The following is a 14090-nucleotide window of genomic DNA, read 5'->3' as shown; positions in this document are numbered from 1 at the left end:
CACCCTGCTCACCCTCTCTATCCGTCTTTCTGCCCCCATCTTTCTGTCTCAGTCTGCTGCTCAGTCTGTTTCTGTCTCCCTACCTCTGTCCTATTCCCCTCATTTTCCACAATACTACCACATTTCAACAAAAGCGGAGTCAAAACATTGTTGACTTGATGGGTACATCTTTATTTCTGATAGACTCGGCCTAGTTGATGGCTTGTGTTTGGAAAGAGCTTCACTGCTGACCATTCCCCTCCGCAGTTATCTTGGCAGTGGCTGAAGGGTACGACACATTCAATATTGTGTTTATGGCTATTGGCGACAGACAGGCCAATGAATGTTTCTCAATGTCTTCAACCCAACGGCTGACAGCATCAGGGCAAAAACAGTCTACAAAAACAGCCAGTTTATAATAGGCCTTTTATATCTTTGCCAACACTGTATGGTCTTCAGAATACACATACTATTGTAAGCAAAACCAAGTCTTTGATGACTATGAAAGAAGATAGTATAGCACCAGGGAACAAAGAGCTTTCCCCCAATAAATGCAGCAGTTTATGGTTTTGCAGTATATCACAGCAGTTGAGGGAAAACAAGTCGCTGACAGACGAGCACAATATAAAGGCATTAATAACTGTGCCACTTATGGTTAATCATGTTTGCTGTGCTGTTAAAATATAATAAAATGGTGCTGGAATAAACAGCTTTGCCTGGCAGGGATCTAAGCCTCTGTTTGTCACAATGTTAAAAATGGTAGAGAACAGATTGATTCACTCTGACTATCAGAGATATTCCTTGAAGACATGACAGTATGCAAATTGTACAGACCTGCCTTGAGAATGTGAGAATTTGTGTAGGTTGTGTGTGACCACAGGCTGCACCTACAGTATGCATTACAGTCATTTCAGTAACTGGTTTAGGACCCAAAAGCGAATCACAATGGAATTTAAAAAGGGCTCCCAAATAATCTTCAAGAAAATGTCATCTAAAGCTAGAGGCTACAATAATTAAATTCACACAATGTGCAAAAGTCTGAATAGAAAGCGGCAGGGTTAACCCAAAAAAACACACACGGTACATTTTCTTCGACTGGTTTTCACACTGGCGTACAAACCTACGATTTGGACCGTGATTTTTTTCATGGGGAAAAGGTGGCACGGAGAGTAAAAGTTCGGAAAGCCACGGGACAACAGGGAGCTCCTTTGCTTTTACCAATTGACAAACTCAATTTGGTCAGGGCAGGTTGTTAAGAAGAAGTGTGGCTCAGTGTCAGTAGGTGTGTGGCTGTGGGGAGAAACATTGTCCCTTCCCATCACAAATAACAAGATGGAGGTGGTCATGAAGTGGACCCACTGTGGATTAAGACCCCTCCTTGTACCACGGCACAATATGCACGCTCAGGGTGGCCTTGCTGGCGGCAGAGATGGGGATAATAGTATGTTTGAGATGTGCTCTCATTCTTCGTATTTCTATTTCCTTTTCTGTCTGCCTGGCTCATTCTTAACTTGCTCTCGTTTTTTGTCTCTCTCCCTCACTCTCTCTCTCTGTCTCTCTCACTCACTCTTTCTTTCTCTCAGCTTTTCAGAGTGGAGGGAACATCAGAGGGATCAGGCTGGCTTAGCTTATTGGAAGCAGATGGCAGACCAAAGGCAAGAAGGCCACAGTTTCATGAAGCGTGGTTTGAACATGCCAGGACCATGTCGAGGGGCATGCCCATGGATGATGGCTACATGGTGTGTGTGTGTGCGTGTGTGTTTGTGTGTATGTTTGTGTGTGTGTGTGTGAGGGGGGAGATGGTTAATTTTGTAGGTTACCAATCTGAGGAATGGGACCCCAAATCACAGTCTGTCCCTGCCTGTTTTTTTCAGTCATCATCTGTGCATCCCTATGCACTGGTTGAGACGACGCATCAATGACTTTTCAGTGATTTGGTGGCTTTGAAGCCCCTTACTCCTGGTGCCCTGCTGCACTATAATCAGGAATCAAAGGCAGGCGTCTGGGATCCATCATCCCTAGGCAAAGTGGTCGTGTGTTCAGTAATAACGCTGGCTAACTGTGTAATTACTAGCTGTCTAGGGATTACTAGATTGACTCGACATTAAAAAGGGAGTGAGAAGTAGAGCAGAAAAAAACAGAGAATAATGTTAAAAGTAAGTGTGAGGGAGAGAGATAAAAAAAAAGACAAAAAGGGAACTATGCACAACAAGGTTTCCTCCACATTTCTCCGAACTGTGCACATTCTGATGGTGCATGTGCTAAAATCACCATTAAGAAGAGCCCACTGCAGACGAGAGCCCACTCACAGACAGACAGTCTTAGCTAGCCAGGACACAGCACAATACCAGATGGTGCAGTGTTTCCCATATGGAATAGACAAACACTAAGCACATGTCAGAATCCAACACTGTTTGCTACAGCAGCATCCAGGCCCTGGGAACAAAGTGGTCATTCAAACTAGTCACTACACTGTATAATTACCCAGATAGACATTATGAGACACAATGCCAGCTCAGTGAAACTGAATAAAGAGGGCACTTATGTCTGCACCCTCAACCTACCAATCTTTCATCCCGTCTACACTCCACTTGCCTAATACGTCTCTGTTCAAATGAGAGAAATGAGAATATGTCCATATGTATTTCTGATTCTGTTAAAGAATTGATTTGTCGAGGCTTATTTGTGTGTGGAAAAACACTCGCTTTACACTCTGAGCAGTTTATTTAATGTCACACATATTAATATGTGACTGTACTGTGACATTATCAGTAAAGCTTTCAAATGATATACTTTAAGTTCATCGGATAGCAACAGTTCTCTCAGGGTGGCGACGGGTGAAACGTCAAGCCCCCCTCCAGCTATCCTCTGTTCCTTCTTTGTCACCCCCCCCCCACCAATCGTCACTTATCGTCTTTTGTCTCTCTGTCTCTTATCGCGTGGTGCCACAGCAGGAAAAGGGAGCCTGAGGGAGGCCTTGAGTAACAATGACCAGCCGGTTGACCTCTATACTGTGACCTTGAGTTTCCACACCCTGTCCAAAGCAGCAATCATGGCAGGGGAGGGGCTGAGGCTAGGGGGGAAGCTCCAGGCAGGGCAGGGAATGCCATCAATAAAAATAGATCTTCATTATTCTGAATTTTCCACAAATAGTTTCAAAGAACAAGGCATCATTTCATCTTAATGGCTGGCGTGAATTGTTTTGGGCTGTGTAGTGGAAAAGCCTTGCCTTTTTGGCAGCGTGGCCTTAGAAGTGGCGTGCCTTTTTCACCGCTCCACACCACAGGGACCACATATTGGCACATTTCAAACAGTCTATTTTTACAACCTCTTTTTTTGTTTTGTTTTGTTGTGTGAGTACCTCAGACTTCCGCTTCAGTATATTGACCTTAAAAAACACCTCTGACAGAGATCCAAGTGCTACTTAATTTCTCGTCTGAGGTTCTGCTTTTCTGGGCAGCGGTCGTCTGATGCGCTCAGCCTATAGATGATATACATTATGTGTCATCTTGCTTTTAGCCTCTCTTAAAAAGCGGAAGCATATAGTCTATAAAATGGGAGCTCAGTAAACTTGCTCTCTTTATGTCTGAGGGCTGTCGCCGCAGACACAGATGTGTTCTAGTGTGCTGGGCGAAAAACTTAAAGCAGACAATGCTGAGCTGTGTTAGGAGACTTGGTTAACTTGTTTTCGTGAGGGCGATAGCTATCAGGGTTTGTCACTTGTTTCACAGACAAATCTGCCGATTAAAACTTACTTAATTTTACAGACATAGATCATTTTACAGTATTTTCTCTAATAAAAGTAAGTTTCTGAAAACTACCATAAAAGTAGCCTCTGTTTGCTAAAGTGTGTGTGTGTGTGTGTGGGGAGGGAGGGATAAAAACAAGTGAATTAAATAATAGACTTCTTTATCCAAGGGATCAAATGTTTAAGGACACCGCAGGGTCTCAGAGTGATGGTCTTATGAATGCGGTCGCCGAGGGCAAGTCTTCATGGTAGGAGAGAGAGAGAGAGAGAGAGAGAGACGGAGGTTGAATGAATAGCCTGACACTTCGCTTACTCACTCCTCTGTTTCAAAAACAACCCCCACCCACCCTGTTTCAAACACAAGGAAGGAGGGGGAGTGAAAAAGAGAGAGAGAGAAAGAGAGAGAGAGATTCCATGCCTATTCTTCTACCCTCTCCCAGCAAGGACCGCCAGCTAGGCAACTATTTTTAGCTTCACCACACACTATTTTTAGACCGCTACCACTTTTTGAGGCATTTATTAGAGAGAGAGAGAGAGAGAAAAAAAAAGAGTACATCAAATAAAAGAGAGTGATGGTGGTGGTTGTTTAGGGGGTGGTGCTTTATTTCGACCTTCCAACAAACTGGTTTTTATGTGGTGAGTTCAGTACATGTTGCCAATCACGCTGAAGCGAGACAGGGACGTAGTGTCTAAAAGTGAATACATTCAGAGGGAAACATGGACGCCTCGTTTCTGTGCACGAACAAACAATTTTCGTGTCAAAGAGGGGTGTAGACAGGACAGGAAAAGGAGGAGGACAAAGGCACATCTCTGTTGGTGGAGTTTACAAGACTTTGAAGACCGGAGTGATGGTGAAAAAATGTGGTATACCTTTTAAGCTTGTGTGCAACTCTGCGCAAGACTCATGGAGCCAACTTTACCACTGTTATTCACACTGCAAATAAAAGTATGAACTGAAAGTAGAGGTGTGTGAAAAGTTACTGCTGGTGTTACAACAGCGGGTTTCTCTCGCTCGCTCTCCAGCGTGTAATTCTTAACCTCATGCGAAGCGGCGTTCTATTTTTTTTTTTTTTTTTTTTCCTTTTTGAAGATGTGCTAAAGCATGTGCACGGACTGTCATTAGAATCTTTGTTCTAACAAACTGCTACACTGTTAGCTTGCCAATGTCACAAGGTTAATTTACTTAGTCAGTCAAAGCAGCTTCAGACCTTAATCCTAACCTCCCCAGGAAAAACAAGCCGCGTCGCCGATCTCCTCGTCACCAGTAAACACTGAGACACTGTGATCGCTGTGACAGCCCCACCCCTTACCTCCACTCCATGTTACACCACATGTGCCCTATCCTAAAACCCCTAAAAATGACTCCACAAAAAAAAATATGACTGTGGACAACTGTAAGACAGGAGATATGATATGACTCCCTTATATTTCTCTTGGATGCTGACACATGTCAAGAGACGCAGAGGATAAATTAGTAAAGGCATCCAACTCGGGAGTAATTAGCACAGTATTCGAGAGCCCATGAGAAGAAGTCATTCAGTGAGCTGATCAACACAGAAAACTCCTTAAGGCTAATGTTCTCCGTGCTGTTTAGAATCCAAATAAGCACACAGAATTGCACACATGCTGGAAAATATTTTCACAAGAGCGAGGCAAGAACATGAGCACACTGGAACTTCAGAGAGGGAGATCACATGTCCTGTTGACTTGCAAGAATCGTATGAGAAAGCGCAGGAACAGGCGTTCAAATTAATGAAGACGGACACTTTTGAGGCGTTTAGAGTGTTTTTTCGAAATGTGTGGAAATTGCCAAGTGAAACATTGTGCGACGCATGTAGTGAACTGTGTGGATATGCTTCATTACTCATTTTCTTTTCTGCCGACTCCCGGCCATACCTGCTTGATTTACTTTCTCTTTATGTTTCTTCATTTACACCCCCCCGACGCCTCCTCCCCCTTACTTTCTCTCCCTCCCTTCCTCCCTCCCTCCAGTGGACTGTCACTGGGCTGAAATCACACCTGTGCTTCTCACACATCTCAGCACACGGGTGAAACATACGCAGGGTGAAACATGGTGAGGGAGCTTTGCTGAATCTCATTAGCCAAGCGGGTAGTCATTAACAGAATGACCTTTGGAAATAATTACCAGCCTTCCTCCCTCCATCCCTCTTTCCCTCCCTCCTTCTTTTCTCGCACTCATCCATCCCTCTGTCCCTCCCCTACCCACCCCCCCCCCTCTCATTCAATAGTTCCTTCGAGGTGAGGGACGGAGGGAGAGAAAAGAAAAAGAGAAGGGGAGAGAAATGAGTCGAGGATAGGTGGTGAGGCAGATCCCTGCTGCTGCCGTTTAAGATTACAGGGTGAGCTGAACTTTCAGATTAGGTTAATCTGCTGGAAATGGGATTGGCCAACAGCCTTTCCTCTGGCAGGTAGGCAAGCAGGCAGGCGGGTCAGCTCGGTATCAAGAACCATGTGCCATTCCATGTGATACTTGAGCCAATGGCAACGGAGTGTGCTTCGCTGGCTGAGGTCATCGCAATGCCATCAGCGCTGCAGGGTTCAGGCCAATTGTCACCATGTATGTACACATGCATACACCCATGGAGTGCAGAGTTTGTGTGTACCTGTGTGTGGGTGTGTGTGTATACGTGCTAAATATGCACATGCATCCTTCCACTCAGGCATTGTGGGGGTATAGCTCCCTATCACAGCTCTCTCGCTAACCCTTTAGTTGTGTCACAAACCTGTGTTCTTTGTTTCAGCAGAGGGGAAAACAAACACATTGTGGAACAGGGATTTGGCACGGCCCAAGTGTGTTGTTGGATTTGGGGCCATTCAATTACAGCAAGAAGCAGCCAGCTCCGCTTAGGTTTAGGCTGCAATCATCGGGAGGGGAAAGAAAGGACTCTTTCATGTGCTATTGCAATTAACAAACCCCCATACTGGCACAATAAATCACCAATAAGAGCTCAAAGTGATTGTTCTATAGCAGAAATAAAACGAGGGAAAAGGAGAGATGGATCTATTCTTTTGTCATTTTCCCAACGCGGCTTCCCATTTCTCCTCTAATGCCGTTCACATGTCCAGGAAACCGGCCTGGCAGACAGCAAGTATAGGAAATCTATCTGCATGTTTGACTGTTTTATCTGGAGCCAGACTACAGATAGTACTGTAGACCTGCCAGGACGACACACTTGGACATCCAGTGATGGAAGATCTGCCCGTGTGTGTGTTTGCTTTCATCAAGCTATGAGAGCCTAGATGAGCTTAGATGTCTCTTTTTGAACAATTAGCATTAATTAAGTGAACCTCCCCACTTGTTTGTGTAGCAGCTGATAACACTGAGTAGTACATGTTTAATACAGTCTCTTGGGGGGAGTCTCTGTGAGTTTAGATGCCACTGTATCCTATGTGGCGATACGTGTGGCTCGGGATTAAATGAAAATCATTAAAAAGCATCATCAGTTTGTTTTAAATCGTCCCTGTATTTATGTGATCATTGTGGGTTTCTGGGTGTCGTGCATTGTGAACGTGACACTAATTATTTGTAGCCGTTTTGATTAGCGACGCTTCTTTTGTTTTACAACTTGTGCTCAGAGGAGGGTTAGCTCTGGTTCCTTGGTTCTTTTGCTTTTCGCGGATATTTGTGGAAGTGTCATTCCCAGCTGAGACTGTTTTCAAGTGAGTCATCAGGACCTTCTTTACCACTCCTCTCTCCTCTCTTCGTTCTCCCTCTCTCTCTCTTTCCATCTCCACATTTCTGCCTCTCACATATATATATGCCCATTGACCCACACATGGATTTATCATAATGCAAAGAAATCTTTTTTTATGTGTGCACGCTCAATGAAAAAAAAAAGAGGATTTAAAAAAGAGAAGAACAGAAAAAACAGAGTAGAGGAGAGAGAAAAAAGCCCTCCAGCCTCTTGTAAACATGCTGTAGCTAGAGAGGCTGTGCAACACTCTCAGTGCCACTCTCTCAACAACGCTAATTATCAACCAAAGACATGCTAATTACATAGAGCTTTATTGCTAATGTAGCAGGCCTCTATGCCAGCCGCCCACACTCTGAGCTCCGCTCCCCTACCTCTGTCTCTCCACCCACTACACCTTCAGGCACAGCAGCAACAGAGGGAAGGAAGGATGCATGCGTTTTTGTACACTTGCAAAGGACGAGGGAGCTTTTCTACAAATTTGAAATTAAAGGTGTCACGTATCAGATGTCACGGGGAGGAGGGGGGGGACTTAAGATATTGTCTAACACCCTTAAATCCAAACCAATTCATCTGGTTCTTGACCTCCTCCTCATCATCCTGCCATCTCAACAGGAAGTCCGCTTCTCTCCTGCCTCCCCCCGCCAAACCCAACATCCCACCCACGTTCCTGCACCTGTGACGTAGCCTAGCAGCGGCACACAAGGCTCGGCGGGAGAGATCCAACCCCCAGTTCCCCCCCGCCCTCGCTTCCCCCGCTCCACCTTCCCAACCATGCCAAACGTGCTGGTGTCAGCCCTGTGGCCAATCCCGTTAGTACGCTGCAACTAAGGCTGAAGGCCTCTTCAGATCGATTTCCCCCGCTGTGAGTCGCTCGGAGTCCTCCAGGGATCACAGTGTAGGTAGTGCTCCACAGCACTCTTTTCCCCCCACTAGGCTCTTTAGCGTCTTCCCCTGACACGGCTGTTTACACGTTAGCCATCCTCTGCTCTCTAATGGAGACACAGTTAAAGAGAGAGCTTCAAAGCACGGAGCTCTCGTCACAGGCACTTGCTGAAACATGTGACAGCTCTCTTCATGGGTTGAGCCGGGGCAGGGTAATACACAGTGGTTGAAGGGCTTGGTGCAGTGCTTATGGACACACTAGGGATATGAGAGGATGCTAAATGGGTTAATGTAAATGATATAATGCATAGAGGATTATTTTTCCATCCCTTCTGATATACTTGGATATGATTAATTTGAGCAAACTGTGGAAATTCATATGGATTTCTTTAACTTTAACTAAGCTTGGGGGACACGGCATATATGTAACATATCATAACTATAAAAAAAAATGATTTTGTGAACCTTAGCTTCCAAAGTTAAAGCCTCAGTCACATTAATAATTCAAAAAAAGGCTCAATAATATGAATTCTAGTGAGGGAATAAGAGCACATGCATCTCATTGCAAAAATAATAAGCTGTTATTCTGTGTCAAGTGGATTTATTTGTGCCTCTACATACTGTCCACGATAATGCACCCAGTCCATTCTTTTTGTTTTCGTCATTAAGGTTATTCATATGTTGAGTGCTGTATCTCTTGATGCATGAGCTGCATTAACACACTACATATTTGACAGCACCAAATGGAAACGGCTATGGAACAACAGCAATAATGACAACTGTTAAGTTAACAATATGTTTTTTTTTGTTTTTTGTTTTTTAAACAATATGACGGAAAAGATGGGAATGATGTAAGACCAACTCTCTTCCAAAGCAGAAGATAATTGATATCAATGTTTAAATTCAAAAGGTTGTTAGTCAGGAACGTGGTGCCATCTGGAACAGCAGGAGTGTTCCCGGCGGGGCTGACCATCCATGGGTGGGCAACAAGCCCAGCAACACCCATTAGAAAAGATAAAAAACGTGTCCCGTGTTGTTTGATTCAGCGCTAGATTCGCCAACCGGCTCTTTAGGTGCACGTGTGCTAAGCGTATACATTCAGTGCATCTCACCAGTCCCTTTTTCCCTTTCGGTCTCTTTTAATCCTGAGCCGACAGTGAAAGACTTAAAGTGTTGTTAGCAAGTTGCTCGAACAAATTAACATTATGCTGCCATCAGGTGCCCGTCCATTTACAAACTCAGCATGCATAACATTAAAAACAAGGGAGTACATACGGACACGCCGGAGATTTTCTAGCCTGTCAAATATATTACATCTATCATAATATGTAAAAACCCAAGCTTCATATTAAATATTTGGAAAAACTAGGCTATATCTTTGATAATTGTTGAACTTGTGTTCAAATTGTGAGATGTATTAGGATATTCTGATTCATGACGCAAATATTTTAATGCTGAATTACAGACAAAACGTATTAAATGAATTTTCTATTTAATGCAATGTTGGAGAAAAGAAGAATGCCATCTGGATATGCATATTTAACACAATATAAGCACCATATAGCTTTAGGAAAATCCATATACAAGGCAGACAAAGAACACTGAATATACTGTATGTGTCGTTTTCATGCAGTTCGAAAATGTGATTTATTCAACATTACTGTGTGGGACAGGTGCAATTTAATAAGCGAGCATGGTGTGAGAGTAAAATGTGTGCACAATAAAAGGTAACCTTTTGCATGAATGCATGCATGCTTCTGTGTTTGGCCCACCAGATTTTTTTCAGAGCTGCAGTGTAAATGTTACATAACGGGTTCACGTTGAGAGCTTAAGGATCCCGGAGGGTGCCAGCGTCATTTCCTGCCTTTATCTACCTGCCTAGCGGCTGGCCTGACAGCGCTGTTTAACATCGCCTTGAGCCAAACTAGCGACATGTGTCCAAAGCAAGTCAGATCAACATCCTCATCTAAGAAGAACATCAATGGTGACGAGACACCAAAGGCAGGGGCTGGTGATGACACACCACAGAGGTGGGTCTGAAATCAATGACTGGCTGCTATGTTTACAGCAAAAAGTAGCAAATGAAATAAATGTATTTTCTTGAAATTAATGATTTACTGTGAATCTTAAAATAGATTTTTTAATAGAGACTGATAATTGGGACTGAACCCTTGGGGAGAAGCAACAAACTATGGGAACAATTATCTCTTGCACTTACACTTAGTTAGATGCGAAGACCAAAAGAGAGAAGTAAGGGTTGCTGAATGAGTCACGAATGCTGCAACCATCTGTCTGCTTGTGCGTTTCTGTGTGTTTGCATGAGCGTGCGTGTGTCTGTGCACGCATGCATGTGTGTGCGCCGTCTGTGTTACTTTGTAACTTACCTCCACAATATCAGAGTTGGTCCTGCTCTCGTGGGGCTCGTTGTACTCGGTGTATTTAAGCAGGACCTTGTCCATGTCTGTGCTGGCATACTGGAACAGCTTGTTGGTGCTGTTGAAAATGATCAGGGCAATCTCACAGTCACACAGCACACTCAGCTCGTACGCCTTCTTCATCAGGCCAAACTTTCGCTTTGTAAATGTCACCTAGGTAGAAGGAGATAAAAGAAATTAGAGGATAATGATTAGCTGACGTGAGAACAATGTATAAATAATTCCTGTTCACAGTGAGCAATTGAAGATTTATGTGCACACATAGAGTGCCACTGAACTGAATCAGGCACCCCTATAATCAAATCAACCTTTTTTTTTTTTTGACTTGTAGTAATCATTTAATTATAGGCAAAAAAAAAAAAAAGTCCCCAACCCTCGACATATTCATTCTGTAACGAGGGTATAGATAGGAATCTTGTGTAATAAGTTTTCCTTTTTAAAAAGAAAAGTAGTTCCCAGGAAAAAAAAATGATTAAAGGAAAGTGAAGTCTTCTGATGGTTCAACACCCTCTGACTGTAACAGTCCATCCACTATACCAGGAAAAAAGAAAAAAAAAAAAGAAGCTGGGCTTGAATTTAAGGAACTGAAAACTCTCTGTCTCAGACAGATAACGGTAAAGAAGATCAGTTATTGTTTGTACATCAAAGCACACAGACTCATCATGAAACACACTGTAAGTCACGTTGAATCGTCCTTTTTTTTTTTAATATGGCCCGGACCGCGCTCGCTGTCTCTCTCTGAACAAAAACAGTACACATACCTATAACTATTTGAATCTAACAAAAAAACAGCTGAGGCCTACTATCTTCTTAAAGTGACGCTAATACACATTGTTCAGTTGTTGTATTGCCCAATTAACCACCTCTCATAGTGAATAACAAGCCATTGATATAAATAACGGATGGGTTCCCTGCCTGTGCTTGAAGCTGTTTGTGTGCTCAAATAGTGACAATGCACTCAACTTAAACCACAAAAATTGTCTTCTCTAAGGGGGCCATTTTTCTCTCTCTCTCTCTCTGTTTGTGGGTGTGTATGTGTGTGTGTGTGTGTGTGTGAGGCCCAAGACTGGTACCTTTAATAACACACGCATACAAGTGCCCACATTGTCAAAATAGAACAGCCTCTATTCCTCTATTGTTTGGATCAAAACTAGAGCAGTGAAAGTGAGTTAATTCCAGTGAGCTGCACCTGGTTTCTTTTCCAAGCCATGTGTGTAAGCTCTTTGGCTGTATGGGAAAACGAGAAAATGTGCCACTGCCAGCTTCTCTCTCAGAGCAACACTGCTTTTTTTTTTTTTTTTTTCGTATTGAACTTTCTTTTATTTTCTTCTGTGACTGTGTGTATTATTTACATTGGAGATCTGTATCGACAAAGCTTTTTACAGAGAGGAAATGCTGCCAGAACTGTGCCCAGCTGGTAGCTAATGATCTCAGTTTGTTGATTAACTGCATGTTTGTCTATTCTCTTCTGACACATAAATGGGCCAAAAAAAATACAGAATGAAAACCTCCCAACACTTGGTTAAACATGCTCTGAATACATTAATAAAGAATATAACTGTAAGTAATAAAACCCCTGACAAAGAAAGCCTGTAAAGAAGAGATCTCTCTCTGTGTGCGGTAGATCGGGGTAATGCATGAATAGATTTGTGGCATAAATCTATCATGCATTGCCCTTCACATTTTCTCTTTACAACTCCGAGGTCTGAAAGAGGAGATAGGGTTCAATGGATATTGATAGATAGTTTTGGATTTCCTGAAATCATATCTCCCAGGATGCACCAGGGAAACTGAATATCAAACTATCCCTCACCTCCACCCTGTCTTTCTCTCTGTCTCCCTCTCTACCCGAGTGTGGGCAAAACCTCGCATGATCTATCATATCCTGGACCAGCTTCCCCACCTCAAAGTTTTCCAGTGATGTCACTGCGTCACGCCGAGCTATGTGTCAGACATCAGAGGCTGAAACCAGAGACGCGGCATTCTAACTCCTTACAAACCGGTGTGTGCAATGTTAGGTTCTGTACCTCGGCATAAACACGCATCTGATTCACCGACGGCATGAGGCGAAAAAGCTCCCCTGGGCTCTAAATACCATGCTGACATTTACACAGTCATACCGAAATGTGGAGAAAAAAACAAGCCTCATTCTTAACGCTGTAAGATCAAAAGGTATCTTGTGAATAAGATTAATTGTCATATCCAACCCACTCTGAGCTCGAGCATCCAAAACCTAAACGTGCACACCCTAAAGGGGTCTGCCAGCCTTACAACAGCAGAGCTACAGTACAAATCGTACATGAGCGAGTAAATAAGATGACAGGACTGTAGGACATAAGGTCAAAGCAGACTATTCAGGAACAGGACATGTAGAGTGTTGTCTTCCCCTGGTGTTTTGATGCAGGGGGCACCAGGGGCAAATGCAGGACACAGCTAGCTGCCGGCCCAGCTCCGTTATCACCCACTCACTCAGTCACACACTCTACTGGGGCCATTAATGTTTCAAAAGGTGGCACGTGGCACACACAGTGGGCTGGGTGTGAGTCCCAGAGGTCCAGAGCTGTTATTCTCAAAGGGGAGGTCCACATGCTGGCTCTGATGTCTTACATATCAACGGACCCCGTTGCAGATATCTGCACGGCCGCACACACATACAAACACAGCAGTGTAAGGTAACAAGCAAGCTCATTTGCTGCTTCTTATTTCAATATGTAAAAAAAAAAAAAAAAAAAAAATGAACAGCAGAATCCAATCAAAGTTGTCTTGAGCCTCACACTTTAAATGAGGAACTGTGTATGCATTTCCCACATATTAAAATTCACACATAGACTGACTTTAACAACACCACGGGAAGAGAATGAGTGTGATTATGAAAAGCCTTAACTGACCAAACAATAACACCTACATAAATATCACACCGCACCCCCACATCTCAATCTGACACGTACAACCTGCTACCTCCAAATCACAACGGCATGCACATACACCCAGAAATACACCATATATGCAGATAACATGCTTGCTTGAACAAGTACACACGCAAACACATTTTTAAAAGACAGTTGGCTTGAGCATAAAAGCCGTCTTGATGGTAAATACTGCTGAAAACATCATGTGGGATGTGCTAATTTGTACTGTATCTCAGCTATGCAATTTTTATGTTCAGTCTTCAGTTTCACCGCTTGAGGTAACTCAGTCGTGACTCTGTCACGGCCTCACATGACGCTGTCATATGACCCTTTTTAGCCCTTCAACATTCAAGCTGGTGATGTCACCCCTTGCCTTTCCTGTGCAAGCTCAAAACAGCTCTGTCGGCCCACACAGCAGCTG

The 14090-nt window shown here is 43.5% G+C and overlaps 1 protein-coding gene across 9 annotated transcripts in view; it reads right to left on the bottom strand.

Moving 5' to 3' along the window:
• The window catches only part of mef2cb (myocyte enhancer factor 2cb), a 71527-nt gene that overhangs the window by 18398 nt on the left and 39039 nt on the right, over positions 1-14090 (bottom strand). For all 9 annotated transcript variants that reach the window (XM_019275956.2, XM_019275952.2, XM_019275955.2 and 6 more), the window contains one exon: positions 10710-10913. In XM_019275956.2, coding sequence (XP_019131501.1) covers positions 10710-10913 — 204 coding nt within the window. The remainder of the gene's footprint in view (positions 1-10709; positions 10914-14090) is intronic.

Source organism: Larimichthys crocea, chromosome III (genome assembly GCF_000972845.2).
Source record: "Larimichthys crocea isolate SSNF chromosome III, L_crocea_2.0, whole genome shotgun sequence".
Classification (NCBI taxonomy): domain Eukaryota; kingdom Metazoa; phylum Chordata; class Actinopteri; family Sciaenidae; genus Larimichthys; species Larimichthys crocea.
Note: the sequence above shows the minus strand (reverse complement) of the source record. Positions and strands in the feature narration are given on the sequence as shown.